Source organism: Oncorhynchus mykiss, chromosome 3, assembly GCF_013265735.2.
Source record: "Oncorhynchus mykiss isolate Arlee chromosome 3, USDA_OmykA_1.1, whole genome shotgun sequence".
Classification (NCBI taxonomy): Eukaryota; Metazoa; Chordata; class Actinopteri; order Salmoniformes; family Salmonidae; genus Oncorhynchus; species Oncorhynchus mykiss.
Genome location: NC_048567.1, coordinates 42170744 through 42190971, shown reverse-complemented (window position 1 = coordinate 42190971; position 20228 = coordinate 42170744). Strand labels below are relative to the sequence as shown.

At 40.0% G+C, this 20228-nt stretch overlaps 1 protein-coding gene across 1 annotated transcript in view; it reads right to left on the bottom strand.

Annotated features, from left to right (window-relative positions):
* The window catches only part of LOC110519977 (COP9 signalosome complex subunit 8), a 29668-nt gene extending 14577 nt beyond the window's left edge, over positions 1 to 15091 (bottom strand). The window contains exons 1-4 of the mRNA XM_021596910.2: positions 14935 to 15091; positions 13289 to 13359; positions 1337 to 1385; positions 281 to 413 (exon numbers count right to left, since the gene is read on the bottom strand). Coding sequence (XP_021452585.2) covers positions 281 to 413; positions 1337 to 1385; positions 13289 to 13359; positions 14935 to 15006 — 325 coding nt within the window. The 5' untranslated portion in view covers positions 15007 to 15091. The remainder of the gene's footprint in view (positions 1 to 280; positions 414 to 1336; positions 1386 to 13288; positions 13360 to 14934) is intronic.
* Positions 15092 to 20228: the final 5137 nt, after the last annotated feature.

Here is a 20228-nt window from a genome sequence, read left to right as displayed (position 1 = left end):
AATAGACATTTGGATTAATGTATAGGGTACTAAGCAATACACTCAAACAAAAATGGCATGCTTACTCAAAAGATGCTCTGAAGGTCGAATTGTATTTTTTCCCCTGTAACCATTATTGTTTGAGCAGGGCCCTCAGTCACAAAACCGTGTAAATCAGCCACATTGAGTTATATATGCATGTTGAGCCACAGAAGTGTGTAGGCTGTGTTTTAAATGTTAGTTCATCATGCAGGTCAGGTGTGTCAATTGGTCACAGAAAAGTGCACGGCCATTACAGTACCTTGCAGGGCATCCATGGCGGGCAGGATGTTCTCAGACCACTGGTGAGCTGCAATGGCCGAGTAGATCCCTGGGAAGTCTCGCTGCCATATGCGCTGACCCACGGCCCACACGGCCGTCAGCTCTGGGTTTCCCTGCACACAACACGTTTAAACCCATTTAAATCAACTTCAACATACATTGCTAACTAGACTATACTAAACGATATGCAGACTGAGACTTGTTGCTAGTGAGACATTGGGTACACTCATTCTCATGAATTGAAGCAATTCCATGTGCAGGACAGGTCCCACTTTTGTACTACCATCTTCAATGTGCGAAATTATACAATGACTGGCCTACCTATTCAAGAGTTGAGTTCCCAGTATAGCTTTAACTTGTTTTCATTGTCTAACAAAAATATACACAAAGAAATTTACACAAACTTGTGCCTCAGCTATCTATACTGAACAAAAATATAAAACGCAACATGTAAAGTGTTGGTCCCATGTTTCATGAGCTGAAATAAATGCTCCCAGAAATTTTCCATATGCACAAAAATATCAAATTTTGTGCACCAATGTTTACATCCTTTTTAGTGAGTATTTTTCCTTTACCAAGATCATCCATCCACCTGACAGGTGTGGCATATCAACAGCATGGTCAAAACACAGGTGCACCTTGCGCCGGGGACAATAAAAAGCCACTAAAATGTGCACAACACAATGCCAAAGATTTCTCAAGTTGAGGGAGCATGCAATTGGCATGCTGACTGCAGGAATGTCCACCAGAGCTGTTGAATGTGGATTTGTCTACCATAAGCCGCCTCCATCGTTTTAGAGAATTTGGCAGTATGTCCGACCGGTCTCACAAGCGCAAACCATGTGTAACCACACCAACCCAGGACCTTCACATGCGGCATCTTCACCGGATGTCTATGAAATCCATAGATTAGGGCCTAATGAATTGATTTCAATTGACTGATTTCCTTATATGAACTAACTTAGTAAAATTGTTGCGTTTACATTTTTGTTCAGTCTAAATATATTAGATAAATGCTAACCCTAACCATTCTCACCGATTTAATGGCTTGAGGAATTCGCTTCCACAGGTACCTGGCATTATTCCTGTAAAAAAAAGTAACAAAAGTCATCTGACAATTAAAGGAGAATGGAAACACTGGGCTTTAGAACGCCAGCTAACACAGAAACAGCCCTGTGAAGCACCTGTGAAAATGTGCATCATACAGGAATAAATAAATGCTCCCCTCTCCCAAACTACCATTTACACAACTAATGAAGATGGGGAAAAACTTGAGCATATTGAGTCTTCAATATTTAGTAAGAATTGATCATCTGACATCAGAATGGTAATATGTTTTACTGTGAATGAGTTCGACGTTTTAGTTACGGTGGTATTTTTCTTGAATTCTACGGAATGTTCTGTGATCAGACACTATGTAAAACACACACTACATGGTCAAAAAGGGACACCCCTTCAAATTAGCGAATTCAGCTATTTCAGCCACACCCATTGCGGACCGGTATAAATGCAAGCACACAGCCATGCATTCTCCATAGCAAACAATGGCAGTGGAATGGCCTTACTGAAGAGCTCTGTGACCTACAACGTGCCAACGTCATAGGATGACACCTTTACAAAAAGTCAGTTTGTCAAATTTCTGCCCTTGTCAACTATAAGTGCTATTATTGTTAAGTGGAAAAGTCTAGGAGCAATAACATCTCAGCCGCGAAGATGTAGGCCACACAAGCTCACAAAACAGGTTAGTCGAGTGAAGCGCATAGCGCATAACAAAAATGTAAAAAACTTGCCTGTCCTCGGTTGCAACTCTCACTAGAGAGTTCCAAACTGTCTGGCATTTAGTCTTGCATATGACAACGAAAAACATACACAGTATAATATTTATAAAACAAGAACTTTATTGAAAGAATAAGGTTAGGGGAATACATTGTCTCATTCAAACCTGAAAACAAAGTGCAAGTTACAATGCTTTCATAACATACAACATTAATCTCAGGGATATTGTCTGTCCTGAGCTGTTCTTGTCTGTTGATGTTCTGTGTTACAGTGGGGCAAAAAAGTATTTAGTCAGCCACCAATTGTGCAAGTTCTCCCACTTAAAAAGATGAGAGGCCTGTAATTTTCATCATAGGTACACTTCAACTGTGACAGACAAAATTAGAAGAAAGAAAATCCAGAAAATCACATTGTAGGATTTTTAATGAATTTATTTGCAAATTATGGTGGAAAATAAGTATTTGGTCAATAACAAAAGTTTCTCAATACTTTGTTATATACCCTTTGTTGGCAATGACAGAGGTCAAACGTTTTCTGTAAGTCTTCACAAGGTTTTCACACACTGTTGCTGGTATTTTGGCCCATTCCTCCATGCAGATCTCCTCTAGAGCAGTGATGTTTTGGGGCTGTTGCTGGGCAACACGGACTTTCAACTCCCTCCAAAGATTTTCTATGGGGTTGAGATCTGGAGACTGGCTAGGCCCCTCCAGGACCTTGAAATGCTTCTTACGAAGCCACTCCTTCGTTGCCCGGGCGGTGTGTTTGGGATCATTGTCATGCTGAAAGACCCAGCCACGTTTCATCTTCAATGCCCTTGCTGATGGAAGGAGGTTTTCACTCAAAATCTCACAATACATGGCCCCATTCATTATTTCCTTTACACAGATCAGTCGTCCTGGTCCCTTTGCAGAAAAACAGCCCCAAAGCATGATGTTTCCACCCCCATGTTTCACAGTAGGTATGGTGTTCTTTGGATGCAACTCAGCATTCTTTGTCCTCCAAACACGACGAGTTGAGTTTTTACCAAAAAGTTATATTTTGGTTTCATCTGACCATATCACATTCTCCCAATCTTCTTCTGGATCATCCAAATGCTCTCTATCAAACTTCAGACGGGCCTGGACATGTACTGGCTTAAGCAGGGGGACACGTCTGGCACTGCAGGATTTGAGTCCCTGGCGGCGTAGTGTGTTACTGATGGTAGGCTTTGGTACTTTGGTCCCAGCTGTCTGCAGGTCATTCTCTAGGTCCCCCCGTGTGGTTCTGGGATTTTTGCTCACCGTTCTTGTGATCATTTTGACCCCACGGGGTCAGATCTTGCGTGGAGCCCCAGATTGAGGGAGATTATCAGTGGTCTTGTATGTCTTCCATTTCCTAATAATTGCTCCCACAGTTGATTTCTTCAAACCAAGCTGCTGCTTACCTATTGCAGATTCAGTCTTCCCAGCCTGGTGTAGGTCTACAATTTTGTTTCTGGTGTCCTTTGACAGCTCTTTGGTCTTGGCCATAGTGGAGTTTGGAGTGTGACTGTTTGAGGTTGTGGACAGGTGTCTTTTATACTGATAACAAGTTCAGACAGGTGCCATTAATACAGGTAACGAGTGGAGGACAGAGGAGCCTCTTAAAGAAGAAGTTACAGGCCTGTGAGATCCAGAAATCTTGCTTGTTTGTAGGTGACCAAATACTTATTTTCCACCATAATTTGGAAATAAATTCATAAAAAAAAAATCTAATTTTGTCTGTCCTAGTTGAAGTGCACCTATGATGAAAATTACAGGCCTCTCATCTTTTTAAGTGAGAGAACTTGCACAATTGGTGGTTGACTAAATACTTTTTTGCCCCACTGTATGTCATTCTGTTTTATGTTTTGTGTGGACCACAGGAAGAGTAGCTGCTGCTTCTGCAACAGCTAATGGGGATCCTAATAAAATACCAACATTAGTCATCAAAAGTGAACTGGAATTACAAAATATAATAAGAATAAGGCATATAATAACAATAATTGGACTTATCGCAGGGCCTTACTCCCAAGCTATCTCCTTAATGCAGAGTGCCATGCAGACGCATCGGATCCCATATTTACAGACTTTGGTAGGACTCTGCCGACAAGCTAACTCCCAACCACAAGGTCAATGCTGGGCTCAAAATTAACGCTTGTCCTCTTGACCGGGACAAGTAAAAAAAAAAACATTTTTTTTAAAAAGGATTTATTCTGTCTGAATGACAAGTTAATTAAATCACACAAAAATCTAAATATCAAACAATTACTCCTATCAGAATTGGATCAGACAGTCCAACTTTGGAACAATATTTAAATCTATTTGCCATTTATATAAATAAATAAAAAATCCTACATGTCAAAGTGTAGGTGATATGCATGTTGGCTACAGCATCATGTCCAAACCAATGCTGACGAGTGAGCCGCCAGAAAATGTAGACAAACTTTAATGAGACTTAATTACACAAATATAATGAAGGATAGTTAACTTTAACATCTAAAGGCTTGATTCTGTTGACATAATTGAGGCACAGTTTTTTCAGATCAAATGGTCACAACACCGGAGAGTGAAGCACAGTGCCTGATTGTTCTGCACGACGAGCTTGACAAGCTTTCGGACAAGTAAAACATCCGTCCTACTTGTCAAGGCCTGCAAATGAGTTGGTAAAAATTAGGCCTATGTAGGGTGAACTGGGAAGACGGCGGCCTGAAGATGGCGGTGCGGAATGCTGAAGATGGCGGTGCAGAATGCCTCATAATAAAAACAGAATATTCAATATCTGTAAAGCTGACTAAATATTAGCACTTCACAACTTTGATCCACATATGAGCAGTGTTGTGTTCGAGACCACCTAAAGCAATACCGATTCAATATCAATATCAAGCGAACCGAGTCAAAGAGGGGGACGAGAAGTCCCAGACCGAGTCTCTTTTTATGTAGTGTTGACTCTCTTCTCATGATGTGCGTTTTGTCCTATATTTATTTATATATAAATAAATAAATAAATAATTATCCCATTCCCCATCCCCGCAGTACAAAATGTGCCTTATTAGGCCGTCATTGTAAATTACAATTTGTTCTTAACTGACTTGCCGAGCTAAAAAGGTTCAATAAAATAAAAAGACCAGAAAAATGAGTCCAATTCAAGACCATGACTAACGGTCAAATCGTCACGATAGGAGTTCAAAATGTCCTGTATTTCGGTGTTCATATTTTAGAAGATGTCTTTAGACATTCAGAAAGGTGAAAAAAATGCATGCTGAGGGCAAATAGAGCCACTCTACAAAGTATTACTAACCCAAACAGTGGAGAACAATGAGGGCCTCCTACACTTTCAGAGAAAGGCTAAGGATTTATAAAATTATACAATTATTCGTATTATTAAATGAGAACATCATTGAAAATATCTTCAGTTTTTGTTAGAAAGGGTTAACACTCCAATCAGGATTTTTCTTTGGTGGTCTCTGCTTGCTCAGTCAGCCATTGGCTAGGCAATCAGAAGCTTCACAGAAAGCATCTGCCATTCAACTGTATTAGAGTAACATTTTGGAGTGACAGTGGAATCAACCAACTACATTGACTTTAAAAATGGGTGGAACCGTTTTGATAAAAACCATATGGAAACTGCCTTCAAAGGCCAACAAGTCACTATGCAATAGTGAACAGTACTTTTTCCACGGTCTAGCTAGCTAGCTGTTGTTGTAGGCTAGTTTGCAGCAGCAGGTGTTATCGAATATGATGTTGTTGCTAATTTGTTAACTTCTTGTTGAAAGTTATCCTTGAAAATGGAGAAGTTTCAAATTATCATCATATGGTGAGTGGAACTTTTTTTATTGCAGCTCGCATGCTGTTAGCCATCCTTTTGAAAATAACCTGTGTGTGAAACAGTGTTGCATTTAAACTTTAGCTTACCTTTGTGTGATAAACATGAACAGTTTTTTTTTTGCAATGGGAACTAATAGTTGAACATTTCGATTGGGAACTGCCTTAGCCTAATGGTTGTGTTTTTGTATTATGATTGGGACCTGGCATATTATGTCAGAGTGATTGGACTGGTGTCTTTCCATTGGTCCTATGCATCAGTGTAGTGGTGTCTGGAGAAGCAAGCACTGTGTGAAAACGACACATTTCTCAGATTTTCCTTCAAAATCATAATTAATACAAAAAAATTAAAATAAATTGATGTTCTAAGTTTACAATAATGCTTAAACATCATCAGGAGACCATTTGAGGTCTGGGAAAAATGTAACATTTTGTGGAGGGGTACCCTTTAATTAAATTGAGCAAAACAAAAGGCCCTCCCCATTGATACAAATCCGCATTAAACCATTCTGTCAGGTAGGCCTACATTGCAGTCAACATTTAATTGGAAGGTTTTTGGGGAAAACCTTTAGAAATGTTCATGCAAACAGCGCATAATGACTGAATTGAGCATCGTAAATAGACTAAGAACCAAACTTTTTCAATACCTGATTTGCATACCCATTGTTGCCTTGGTCAATATTTATTGATAAGATACTTTTGGTTATGTAGTGTATATGGACACCTGATCATCAAACATCACATTCCAAAATCCAGGGCATTAACATGGAGTTAGTCCCCCTTTAATGCTATAAAAGTCTCCACTCTTCTGGGAAGGCTTTCCACTAGATGGAAAATTGCTGCGGGACTTCCATTTAACCACAAGAGCATTAGTGAGGTCGGGCACGGAAACCTGGCTTGCAGTCGGCGTTCAAATTCATTCCAAAGGTGTTAGATGGAGTTGAGGTCAGGGCTCTGTGTAGGCCAGTCAAGTTCTTCCACACAAATCTCAAACCATTTCTGTCTGGACCTCGCTTTGTGCACGGGGGCATTGTCATGCTGGAACAGGAAAGGGCCTTCCCCAAACTGTTGCCACAAAGTTGGAAGCACAGAATCGTCTAGAATGTCATTGTATGCTGTAGCATTCACTGGAACTAAGGGCCTACCGCAAAACCATTAAAAACAGCCCCAGACCATCATTCCTCCTTCACCAAATTTTACAGTTGGCACTATCAATTGGGGCAGGTAGCGTTCTCCTGGCATCCGCCAAACCCAGACTCGTCTGTCGGACTGCCAGATGGTGAAGTGAGATTAATCTCACCAGAGAATGCGTTTCCAATGCCAGCGAGCTTTACACCACACCAACAGATTCCTCGCATTGCGCATGGTGATCTAAGGCTTGGGTGCGGCTGTTCGGCCATGGAATCCAATTTAATGAAACTCCGGACTAACAGTTATTGTGCTGACATTGCTTCCAGAGGCAGTTTGGAACGTGGTAGTGAGTGTTGCAACCGAGGACAGATGATTGTTATGCGCTAAGCACTCAGCGGTCCTGTTCTGTGAGCTTGTGTGGCCTACCACTTCGCGACTGAGCCGTTGTTACTCCTAGTTGCCACTTCAATAACAGCACTTACAGTTGACCAGGGAAGCTCTAGCAGGGTAGAAATGTGAAGAACTGACTTGTTGGAAAGGTGGCATCCTATGATGAAGCCACATTGAAAGACACTGAGCTCTTCAGTAAGGCCATTCTACTGCCAATTTTTGTCTATGGAGATTGCATGGCTTTCTGCTTAATACACCTGACAGCAACTGGTGTGGCTGATATAGCCGAATCCACTAATTTGAAGTGATGTCCATAAGTTTGAAACATCTTTCCTCCTTATCGGCTACAGATATCATTCTGAACGCGGCTTTAAAAAAAAATCTATATTGTATAGTGGAGCTTCATAAGCTTTCAAGATTTCAAAACTGAAGGATCAAGTTTTGAAATCAGTGGAATTAGAGTATCATAGCTAAAGAGACGGAGAAACACCTGTCTCCGGATTATGTCTTCAAACTAAGTGCAACCATGGTATGACATTCCTGACAGGGAGACGCATCCATCATGCATGATGATGCATACAGGTAAGATAGCTAGCTACATTTTCAGATATTACACATTTCTAATTTTGACAAAGTGATTTCAGGTCAGGCTAAAGTGTACTGTTAGCTAGCTAGCTAACATTAGCTGGCTGGCTTCCTAGTGGACGTTATTATTAGTTTCCCAGACCTGTTTGCTTTTCTCGTTAGCTAGCTAACATTGAACCTGGTTGGTTATCTCCCAACACAGTGGCATTGTTGTTCAATTTTGTTAAACTAGCTAACCTAGCTGGCTCATTAGCTAACTTTACATGTGTACAACACCCGTTGAATATGGCTGGTGTCAGTAAACGTCTGCAAAAAAAGCGTAATGAAATTGTTGCTAGCAGAGCTGGTTAGGCTGTTTTCATGTTATCCATTGGTAAACAAATCATCAGCCAGAGCGTCAAGTGTGCGCTCAAAGAGAGCAAAACGAGATGGCTGGGGCTAAAGCTTAAGAGCGTGTGAACTATGCAGAAAGGGAGTTGAAAAAGAGCTTTTCACTAGATACCAATACATTCAAAAGGCGATTTTCTCAAAAGTGAGTTTACAAGTTGATCACCTTTCAAAGCAGAATTACTTTCCCATTTGTCTTCAAATGCAATGTATTATATACCATTTTGTAGCTCTGAGTCTCTACTTTTGCCAAATGTAAAACACAATTTCACATTTTGCTACATAAGACCGAATTCAGGTGGTGAGTCATATATAGCCTCCGCTATACCACTGGCCCTTCGTGAAGGCCTAGGTCCAATAGGTTCGCCACTGTGCAAACACATCTATAATAGAGATAAAAAGACTGCCACAAAAAAAAAGACTACGGTTTGCAACTGCACATGGGGACAAAGATCAAACTTTTTGGAGAAATGTCCTATGGTCTGATGAAACAAAAAAATAACTAACTGTTTGGCCTTAATGACCATTTTGTTTGGAGGAAAAAGGGGGAGGCTAGCAAGCCGAAGAACACCATCCCAACCGTGAATCACGGGGGTGGCAGCATCATGTTGTGGGAGTGCTTTGCTGCAGGAGGGACTGGTGCACTTCACAAAATAGATGGTTTCTTGAGGTAGGAAAATTATGTGGATATATTGAAGCAACATCTCAAGACATCAGTCAGGATGTTAAAGCTTGGTCACAAATGGGTCTTCCAAATGGACAATGACCCCAAGCATACTTCCAAAGTTGTGGCAAAATGACTAAGGATAACAAGTCAAGGTATTGGAATGGCCATCACAAAGCCCTGACCTCAATCACATAGAACATTTGTGGGCAGAACTGAAAAAGCATGTGAGAGCAAGGAGGCCTACAAACCTGATTGTTACACCAGCTCTGTCAGGAGGAATGGGCCAAAATTCACCCAACTTATTGTGGAATCTTGTGGAAGGCTACCAAAAACGTTAGACCCAAGTTTAAATTGTTTAAGGCAATGCTACCAAATACTAATTGAGTATATGTAAACCTCTGACCCACTGGGAATGTGATAAAAGCTAAATAAATTATTCTCTCTAGTATTATTCTGACATTTCACATTCTTAAAGTGGTGATCCTAACTGACCTAAGACAGGGAATTTTTATTACGATTAAATGTCAGGATTTGTGAAAAACTGAGTTTAAATGTAGTTGGCTAAGGTGTATGTAAACTTCCGACTTCAACTGCACGCACGCACGCACACGCGCGCACACACACACACGGCCTGGCGAAGCATTTTTAATACGGTGACAATTGAAGCTGAGAGTGTTTTACTCCACTGGTCTCTGGAAGAAATTACAAGTCCTCACCGTCCGAGACGTTCAAGACTGAGTAAAAAAAGTATCTGACAAGACCGAGACACTTATTGGTGTCAACACTGCTCGTGAGCAATAACCTTCAATCTGGATAACACCACAAAACAAATTATAAGGGTAAAGAAATGTATCAACAAATACTACCCACGCCAAAACATGTAGTGTAACCAGGGTAAGTATGGAGACACAATCCCCAAAAGAAAAATGCAACAGACGATTCCTGCTTTTCACCACTCCATACACAAAGAATGGAAACTGACCTGCTGAAGTTGATTAATTGGGCATACTTGAACTAGTTAGTAAAGATATAAAAAGGAGTTGAAGGCGATCCTCAAAATGAGTGATGAGAAACTAAAAGCTACTCTTAATATTATTGAAACAACATTAGTAAAATAAATAAAAAATCTAAAAATTTAAGAGAAGCCTTACTTGATATACAGACATAAAAAAAATCTGGTGCTTCCCGGAAATAAAGACGAAGGTAAAGATCCAGAGAGCGTGGTGAAAGAATTACTGGTTAAAGCGCTACAGACCCCAGGCAACAGAGTCCACAAACTCAAACGTGTACACCGTTTTCAGAACGGAGGACAACGATACGTGCACCCAATTGTTGCCAAATTTGCATTATTTAAAGATAAAATAATGGTTGAAAGGCTGGGCGAAAGACTAGCCAGCATGAAAATAGGCATGAAAGATAGGTTCCCGTAGGAAATTGCAGAACGGCGCAAAGTTCTGTACCCAATATTCAAAGAGAATAGACTAAAATGGAAATGTGTAGCTCTTAAAAACCAAGACTACTCCATGGCCATTCTAAATAATAGAAGGGGCCAATAACAGAACACCCAACATGGTAGGGATTGTAATATAAATAGTTATTTAATAAAATACAGCAACTGATAAATAAAACACACTATACTATTCAAAGTCAGGGAATGTTGTAAAATTATTTATATTAAAATATGTGGGGGGAGTGTGGGTGTGTTTGAAGATGGGGTGCCTGTATGTTTGTATGGAAAAGTGTGGAATTAAGTGAGTGAAAAAGGAAAAATGGTTGCAAATGCCAGAGCCCATGTGTCAGGAATTGTGAGAGCGAGAGGGTCTTCAATGTTGCACAGATATGGGATGGAACAACTGTTGAACATCTGAGCTTGTGGTTGTATGAAAATGTGTGTGTGTTTGGGAGGGTGGGGGGGGGGGGTGATCAGTCTTTCAGATCGTTGTGGAGGAATTTTGGCCCACTCTTGCCTCCAGAACTTCTTTAACTCTGACATTTGACAAGCATGAACTACTCGTTTTAAGTCCTACCACAACATCTCAATTGGGATTAGGTCTGGATTTGTTGCTTTTTAGCCATTTTCATGTAGACTTGATGGCGTGTTTTGGATCATTGTCTTGCTGCATGACCCAGCAGCGCTTCAGCTCACTGACAGATTGCATGACATTCTCCTGTAGAATTCTCTGATACAGAGCAGAATTCATGGTTCCTTCCATTAAGGCAAGTTGTTCAGGTCCTGAGGCAGCAAAGCATCCCCAATCCATCACATTACCACCACGCTTGATCGTTGGTATGAGGTATGGTATGAGTATGTAATTGCTGTTCATTCAGGTTCTGTTAATCTAATATTAGGTTTGGTTGAACATTTTGCAAAAGTAGAGAAAAATAGAAAAGGGGGCAAATACTTTAACAGCACTGTAAGTAAAAATAAACAATATGAAATGCCTACATTATTAATCAGTTGTGGAAATAAATGAGAACTTTTATCTGGTGCTTTATATATATATATATATATATACATATACACACACACCTGACACCTACTCATTCAAGGGTTTTTCTTATTTTTTTACTATTTTCTACATTGTAGAATAACACATATGTAACCAAAGTGAAGAACCTCAAATATATTTTGATTTGTTTAACAAAGTAGCCACCCCTTGCCTTGATGACATCTCTGCAAATTCATGTCACTCTCTCAACCAGCTTCATAAGGTAGGCACCTGGAATGCATTTCAATTAAAAGGTGTGCCCTGTTAAAAGTTCATTTGGGGAATTTCTTTCCTTCTTAATGCATTTGAACCAATCAGTTGTGTTGTGACAAGGTAGGGGTGGTAAACAGTAGATAGTATGATTTGGTAAAAGACCAAGTCTATTTTATGGCAAGAACAGCTCAAATAAGCAAAGAGAAACGACAGTCCATCATTACTATAAGACATGAAGGTCAGTCAATCTGGAAAATGTCAAGAACTTTCTTCAAGTGCAGTCACAAAAACCATCAAGCGCTATGATGAAACTGGCTCTCATGAGGACCGTCACAGGAAAGGAAGACCCAGACCCTCTGCTGCAGAGGATAAGTCCATTAGCGTTACCAGCCTCAGAAATTGCAGCCCAAATAAATGCTGCACAGAGTTCAAGTAAAGACATCTCAACATCAACTGCTCAAAGGAGACTGCGTGAATCAGGGCTTAATAGTTTGCTGCAAAGAAACCACTACTAAAGGACACCAATAATAAGAAATTTGCTTGGGCCAAGAAACACGAGCAATGGACATTAGACCGGTGGAAATCTGTTCTTTGGTCTGATGAGTACAAATTTGAGATTTTTCGTTCCAACCACCGTGTCTTTGAGAGACGCAGAGTAGGTGAACAGATGATCTCCGCATGTGTAGTTCCCACCGTGAAGCATGGAGGTGTTGTGATGGTGCTTTGCTGATGACACTCATTTATTTAGAATTCAAGGCACATTTAACCAGCATGGCTACCACCGCATTCTGCAGCGATACGCCATCCCATCTGGTTTGCAATTCGTGGTACTTTCATTTGTTTTTCAACAGGACAATAACCCCAGAACACACCTCCAGGATGTGTAAGGGCTATTTCACCATGAAGGAGAGCAATGGAGTGCTGCATCAGATGACCTGGCCGCCACAATCACCTGACCTCAACCCAATTTAAATGGTTTGGGATGAGTTGGACCGCAGAGTGAAGGAAAAGCAGCCAACAAGTGCTCAGCATATGTGGGTACTGGTTCACGACTGTTGGAAAAACATTCTACCTCATGAAGCTGATTTGGAGAATTTCAAGAGTGTCCAAAGCTGTCAAAGGCAAAGGGTGGCTACTTTGAAGAATCTAAAATATATTTTGATTTGTTTTACTACATGATTCCATGTGTGTTATATCATAGTTTTGATATCTTCACTAATACTCTACGATGTAGAAAATAGTGAAAATAAAGAAAAACTCTTGAATGAGTAGGTGTGTCCAAACTTTTGACTGGTACTGTATATCTCTGTAAGTAACAAAGTCACAAACCAGCTAGCTAGACCGGGGTACACTTTCCCCAAAAGCATCTTACGGCTAAGTTCATCGTAAGAACCCTCGAAGGAGCATGTTTCCCAAAACCATCGTTATCAAATCACATCACATATCGACACCTAATGAAATATCTAGCAAGCTACATATTATAGCTATGGTAATCATAGCTAGCTAGGCCTATAGAAAACCTGACTTACATGTCATTGTGCAGTAGATAGAGAGCCAACAGCTGGGCATACACTTGAGGGGTTGCAATGCCACCTGGAGCCTGACAAGAAAACAAACAATTAGTCAATGTTTAGCCAATATGCTGCCCATGCAAGCCAATAGCTAGGTTTCCATCCAATTTATGACAGATCTTCATGCAAATATTCAAAAATCCGCGTAAAGAAGATGTGCCAATTTTCTCACCCATGGTGTTTCCATCAAACTCAAGTGTTGCTGATAAAGAGTATTGATGTAACGTCATTAGCAAACAAAAAAGTGACTTTTATGTGCACTAAGGGAAATATCACCCTTTTTCAACTTCATGTTAAAAGATTGAGAAAGATAAGTGTTTCCAATGACAACCAATAGTAGACAACTAGTAGGCAATGCCTACTCATAATTGGTTAAAAATCACATGATGCACACTGATGATGTCATAGGAATCACGTATCTTCCGCGATGTTCACGTAATGTTGAGGTCGTGCTGGAAATGAATGAAGTTTAAATATATGTGTGTTTAATGTACATAATTCAAATCAAAAGTTCAATGCGTTTCCAATTCCACTGATGGTTTTGTAAGTAGAAATGTTGCGTTAAATAGCAAATGTGCCCTCTGGTCTAGGCATGTGAGCTCTAGCTAACAGTTCGCAGAGACAGCTAGCCTAAATGAGAATATTATAGATTATAGCGAGATTGATTATATCTGTTAAACGGCAGCCACGCATCAAGTCACCAGAATAAGACCATCGATATTTATTAGAGGTACATCAAGTTCAAAATATATTTATTTTGTAGTCTTAATAAACTGCACGCGTTCCCAAATCGTAATGGGAGGACCACATAACATATCATCGCGTGACTCCCAAATTTGCTTCGATGTGATTATTCCAAACATATTTCCCGCATAATTAATTTCACAGACAAAATGTCCCATCATGTCGAAATAACAAATTGTTTGCTGACATTCATAAAATTGTACCGCCATTTTCTGTTGGATTGCTAATGACGGTCATGAAGTTCCAAACGTTGTACCCTCATGACTGAAGATGTCCATTTAATAATGTGGCTATACAGATAGCTGCACGACCTGGTCGAAAGGACCCGTCCAGGAAACCTTGTACTGTATATTAAACAACCTTAACGTTCTGCGCATATTACTTGACGCACAAATTGTGAAAACCTAGCTAAGGAAAAACATTATCCAGCTGCACCCCGTGCTGCTAATTTAAATGCTCAACACAATATGTGATATTTGAATGTGTCATTAGCTAACTACTTTCCTCCTGCCACATTTCACATCCCTCTGCTACATAGCAAAACGCAGTTAAATGCTGTGTTCAATGTAATGTTAAGACCTAACTATATACGCTGTGCTCGGTACCAAGCTAACTGGCGTATATGAGGGTAGTTAGCTACTTTCTCGCACGTTAAATGCAGCGTTAGCTGTGCCCAATTGAATGTTATGATCTAGTTAGCTAGCTATGTTGTGTTCGCTAACGTCAGTGCGTTTGGATGGCTAGCTAGTTAGCACCGCTAGCTAAGTTAAAACACACAGACCAAAGATATTCTCTTTGCGAATGGACACATTTAAAGCTTCAAGTTCCACACGTTTGATGAAATACTTGGATATAACTACCTCAAGTTCCTGTGTTTGGCACTGCTCTAAAAGTTTATCATAATTTTCATCCATTATAACTACGGCAGGCATAGTGTCGTTCACCGGCGTCTCGTCAGCAGAGAGGAAGAAAAAGGCCCAACTCTGCGGAAAATGTGTCTCCCTTCAGCACAGCAGGTGGCGGTGTTTCGCTACCGAGCAATACGTTTTTGAATGGGGTCAATGAGAGTGACTTATTCTTCTTTGGTGGGGTTAAACGTGGATTGGCATCCGAAAGGTTGCCTTACCGCCCCCAACTGAACTATAGTATAGATCCATTACACTTTGTGGTTCCCCTTTTTCAATGTATCACAACTTGTGATACATTGGGAAAGGGGAACTGGGAAATTAAATATACATTGTTTAATTACCCTACCAACTAACCCTATACTCATTCAAACCTTTGGATGCAACTACTGTCGTCATCCAAAGATTAAACAACTTTAATAAACGCTTGGAGGTAAGGATGACAGCAGTGGTGTAGTCTACGGCGATACAGATATCATGCATTATTGATATCTACATAGCGCATTGATGTGAATCATGCTGCTCTCATTTATTTACGGATTGTGGTTGTTGAGGATGGCTGTTCTCAAATCTACATCTGTATTTGAACTTAATAATGGTTGAATTCATGCAGCCTACCAATTCTTGTTTTTGAAACCAGTGGAAAGCCAGTGAAATATGCGCTCTTGCAACAGCTGCATCGTCCGGATCCAAGCCTATGGAGTAAAAGTGGGGCTTTTATTGCTCAATCTAATTGATAAAAAATATATATCCATAGGCCTAATGGACACATGCTGAAACTTGCACACATTTGAAAGACATAAAGGGGCTATCTGTAGTTGCTACATCAATTTTTTGACTTATAAATGTTATATATATGCATTGATTCTTGAAGAATATAATTTATAAATGCCTTATAAATGCCTCATGAGCTTAGTTCAACTGTCACATTCCATGATAACACAACATATAAGCTTGTTTTACTCCAATGTTTGTAAACATTGTAAATGTGAACAAACACTGTATAGCCTCATAACATGGTTAAAACAATATTTTTTATATAATGGATGGTTAACCCTAGCATCCATAGCTGTCTATTAATCTGAGAGTTGTTCCATTTCTCCAGGACCATCCCTCAGTTTTTTACCAAAACTGAGGCGGACTACCGTTTTGTTATTGTTTCATCTGTGGATTTGCCCTTTAAACAGCTGCATATTATCAAGATATCCAAGTGTCACCAACCAAATGGTAAACAATAGGCCTATAGCAAATGCAGAATATGGCATTTATTTTTCACATGTAAATTGCACTTTTCAGTATTGCCCAAAGCATGCCATTCCATGAGCGCAGCATTTATTTTTCAACTCGAATCAATGAGCCCAACCAGTCCTCCATGACAACAAAATCATAAACAACAGAGTAGGGCTGGCTAATAAGTATTTAGTTTTGAGGTCATGCTCAGGTAAAAAGATTTGGCTAATCTATTCTTCCATATTTCCAAGTCCTATTCTTGAAGATCAAGGGGTATAACATTTATTGGAATGACTGGAATTCTGATAGACTTTGGTTTTTAATGTAAATATATACAGTGCCTTGTGAAAGTAATCGGCCCCCTTGAACTTTGCGACCTTTTGCCACATTTCAGGCTTCAAACATAAAGATATAAAACTGTATTTTTTTGTGAAGAATCAACAACAAGTGGGACACAATCATGAAGTGGAACGACATTTATTGGATATTTCAAACTTTTTTAACAAATCAAAAACTGAAAAATTGGGCGTGCAAAATTATTCAGTCCCCTTAAGTTAATACTTTGTAGCGCCACCTTTTGCTGCGATTACAGCTGTAAGTCGCTTGGGATATTTCTCTATCAGTCTTGCACATCGAGAGACTGACATTTTTTCCCATTCCTCCTTGCAAAACAGCTCGAGCTCAGTGAGGTTGGATGGAGAGCATTTGTGAACAGCAGTTTTCAGTTCTTTCCACAGATTCTCGATTGGATTCAGGTCTGGACTTTGACTTGGCCATTCTAACACCTGGATATGTTTATTATTGAACCATTCCATTGTAGATTTTGCTTTATGTTTTGGATCATTGTCTTGTTGGAAGACAAATCTCTGTCCCAGTCTCAGGTCTTTTGCAGACTCCATCAGGTTTTCTTCCAGAATGGTCCTGTATTTGGCTCCATCCATCTTCCCATCCATTTTAACCATCTTCCCTGTCCCTGCTGAAGAAAAGCAGGCCCAAACCATGATGCTGCCACCACCATGTTTGACAGTGGGGATGGTGTGTTCAGCTGTGTTGCTTTTACACCAAACATAACGTTTTGCATTGTTGCCAAAAAGTTCAATTTTGGTTTCATCTGACCAGAGCACCTTCTTCCACATGTTTGGTGTGTCTCCCAGGTGGCTTGTGGCAAACTTTAAACGACACTTTTTATGGATATCTTTAAGAAATGGCTTTCTTCTTGCCACTCTTCCATAAAGGCCAGATTTGTGCAATATACGACTGATTGTTGTCCTATGGACAGAGTCTCCCACCTCAGCTGTAGATCTCTGCAGTTCATCCAGAGTGATCATGGGCCTCTTGGCTGCATCTCTGATCAGTCTTCTCCTTGTATGAGCAGAAAGTTTAGAGGGATGGCCAGGTCTTGGTAGATTTGCAGTGGTCTGATACTCCTTCCATTTCAATATTATCGCTTGCACAGTGCTCCTTGGGATGTTTAAAGCTTGGGAAATCTTTTTGTATCCAAATCCGGCTTTAAACTTCTTCACAGTAGTATCTCGGACCTGCCTGGTTTGTTCCTTGGTCTTCATGATGCTCTCTGCGCTTTTAACGGACCTCTGAGACTATCACAGTGCAGGTGCATTTATACGGAGACTTGATTACACACAGGTGGATTGTATTTATCATCATTAGTCATTTAGGTCAACATTGGATCATTCAGAGATCCTCACTGAACTTCTGGAGAGAGTTTGCTGCACTGAAAGTAAAGGGGTTGAATAATTTTGCACGCCCAATTTCTCAGTTTTTGATTTGTTAAAAAAGTTTGAAATATCCAATAAATGTCATTCCACTTCATGATTGTGTCCCACTTGTTGATTCTTCGCAAAAAAATACAGTTTTATATCTTTATGTTTGAAGCCTGAAATGTGGCAAAAGGTCGCAAAGTTCAAGGGGGCCGAATACTTTCGCAAGGCACTGTAGTTTCATCGTATTACTATTATTATATGTAGTAGGAAGCGATAGGTTAGAAGAAGCCTACAGAACCACCCCGTAAATTTAAATTTAACATCCATATATGGCCAGCTATGTAAACTTTAACATTGATTTATTCTGCAATAGATGTCGTTCAATTGGTAACATACATTTTTGTCTTCTGCTAATGCCTCTTAAGGGGAAAGTAATCTACTGTATAAGTAACAGAATTGAATCAGATAACAGAGTTTGGGTTACCCAAAAATTATGTTACTGATGTCAATTTTGGACAGGTAACTAGTATCGGATAAAATTTAGAAAGTAAACTACTCGACCATGGCTATGAATGCCAAGAAGCCAACCTTACTGAAACATATACAGTGCCTTGCGAAAGTATTCGGCCCCCTTGAACTTTGCGACCTTTTGCCACATTTCAGGTTTCAAACATAAATATATAAAACTGTATTTTTTTGTGAAGAATCAACAACAAGTGGGACACAATCATGAAGTGGATCGACATTTATTGGATATTTCAAACTTTTTTAACAAATCAAAAACTGAAAAATTGGGCGTGCAAAATTATTCAGCCCCTTTACTTTCAGTGCAGCAAACTCTCTCCAGAAGTTCAGTGAGGATCTCTGAATGATCCAATGTTGACCTAAATGACTAATGATGATAAATACAATCCACCTGTGTGTAATCAAGTCTCCGTATAAATGCACCTGCACTGTGATAGTCTCAGAGGTCCGTTAAAAGCGCAGAGAGCATCATGAAGACCAAGGAACAAACCAGGCAGGTCTGAGATACTACTGTGAAGAAGTTGACAGTTGACACACTTTTCCCACCTAAACTACACATTTCTCTGTCCCATGTCCTCCTGTACACTTCCCGCATCTTGCAATCTCCCTCCGACATGCTGCTGTGATATGCCCATAAATGTGACCTTTAACACTGCATTGGATTCGGCACAAAGCTCTAATAGCATAACTCATATGTCCTAACATTACTTTGTCAGGTAAAGAAAGACTGTGTCACCTCTGTTTCACCACGCTTTCAGCTGGGTCTGCGTCGCACCAATCGACAGGCGTCACAAACACCAGGAATCTTCAACTTCAATTACCCCACCTCCCACTTAAAGAGCAAAAACTATTCTGGGTGCCGCAGTAAAAGTATTGTAGGGAATAGTCAGTAGTGTCTGTAGAATGTATAGATGGTTTCATTTCATGGGGCTTTGAATAATACGGAGTGTTGCTGACCTTTTACTGTGGTCAAACAGCTTAAAATGGGGTGCCTGGACACTATACGGTACAAATATACAGTAGTTGTACAGGAAAAATGATAATTTGTGGAGAAGTAAAAGTGGGGTTGGGATTACTCACTAGGGTCTGTGGAATATATACTGAACAAAAATATAAACGCAACATGCAACATTTATCTTTACATTTTATTTCATTATTAAACATATAGCTTAATTTCATCAGTCTGCTCTATCATTCAAGTTTTAAATCTTCACTTCTTTCGCTTAAGTAATTTCCTCTCCAATCACTCACATATTCACATTGCCCTCTCATAAGACTGCTTTAGAGAACAAGGACACCACAAATGCTACTGTTTTTTAAAAGGCAGAGGCTACGGATCCTACTTTTCTGGACCCTACTTCTCGGCTGTGCAAATAGGACTACCCAAATTAACTTTTTATAATACCTACCATTTCTCTCTGAATGGACCCTCTCCCGTTAGTGTGTTTTACGTTGACTTGTGACTAACACACTATTATTTGGAGTGGTAAGCCTGAACTCCTCAAAATGAGCCTGATCTGACAAAACACACTTCAGTGAATCCTGGCTTATTTCACTGTCAACCTCTCCAGTTAAATGCTGCTCATCTGATTCATTTTTCATAGAGCTTACGATTTCTCCATCTGATAAACCTCGACCACAACTTTCTGTCTCTAAGTCAGTGTTTCCCAAAGTCGGCCCTGGGGACCCCAAGAGGTGCACGTTTTTTTTGCTGCTCTAGCGCTATACAGCTGATTCAAATAATAAACTCATCATTACGCTTTGATTATTTTA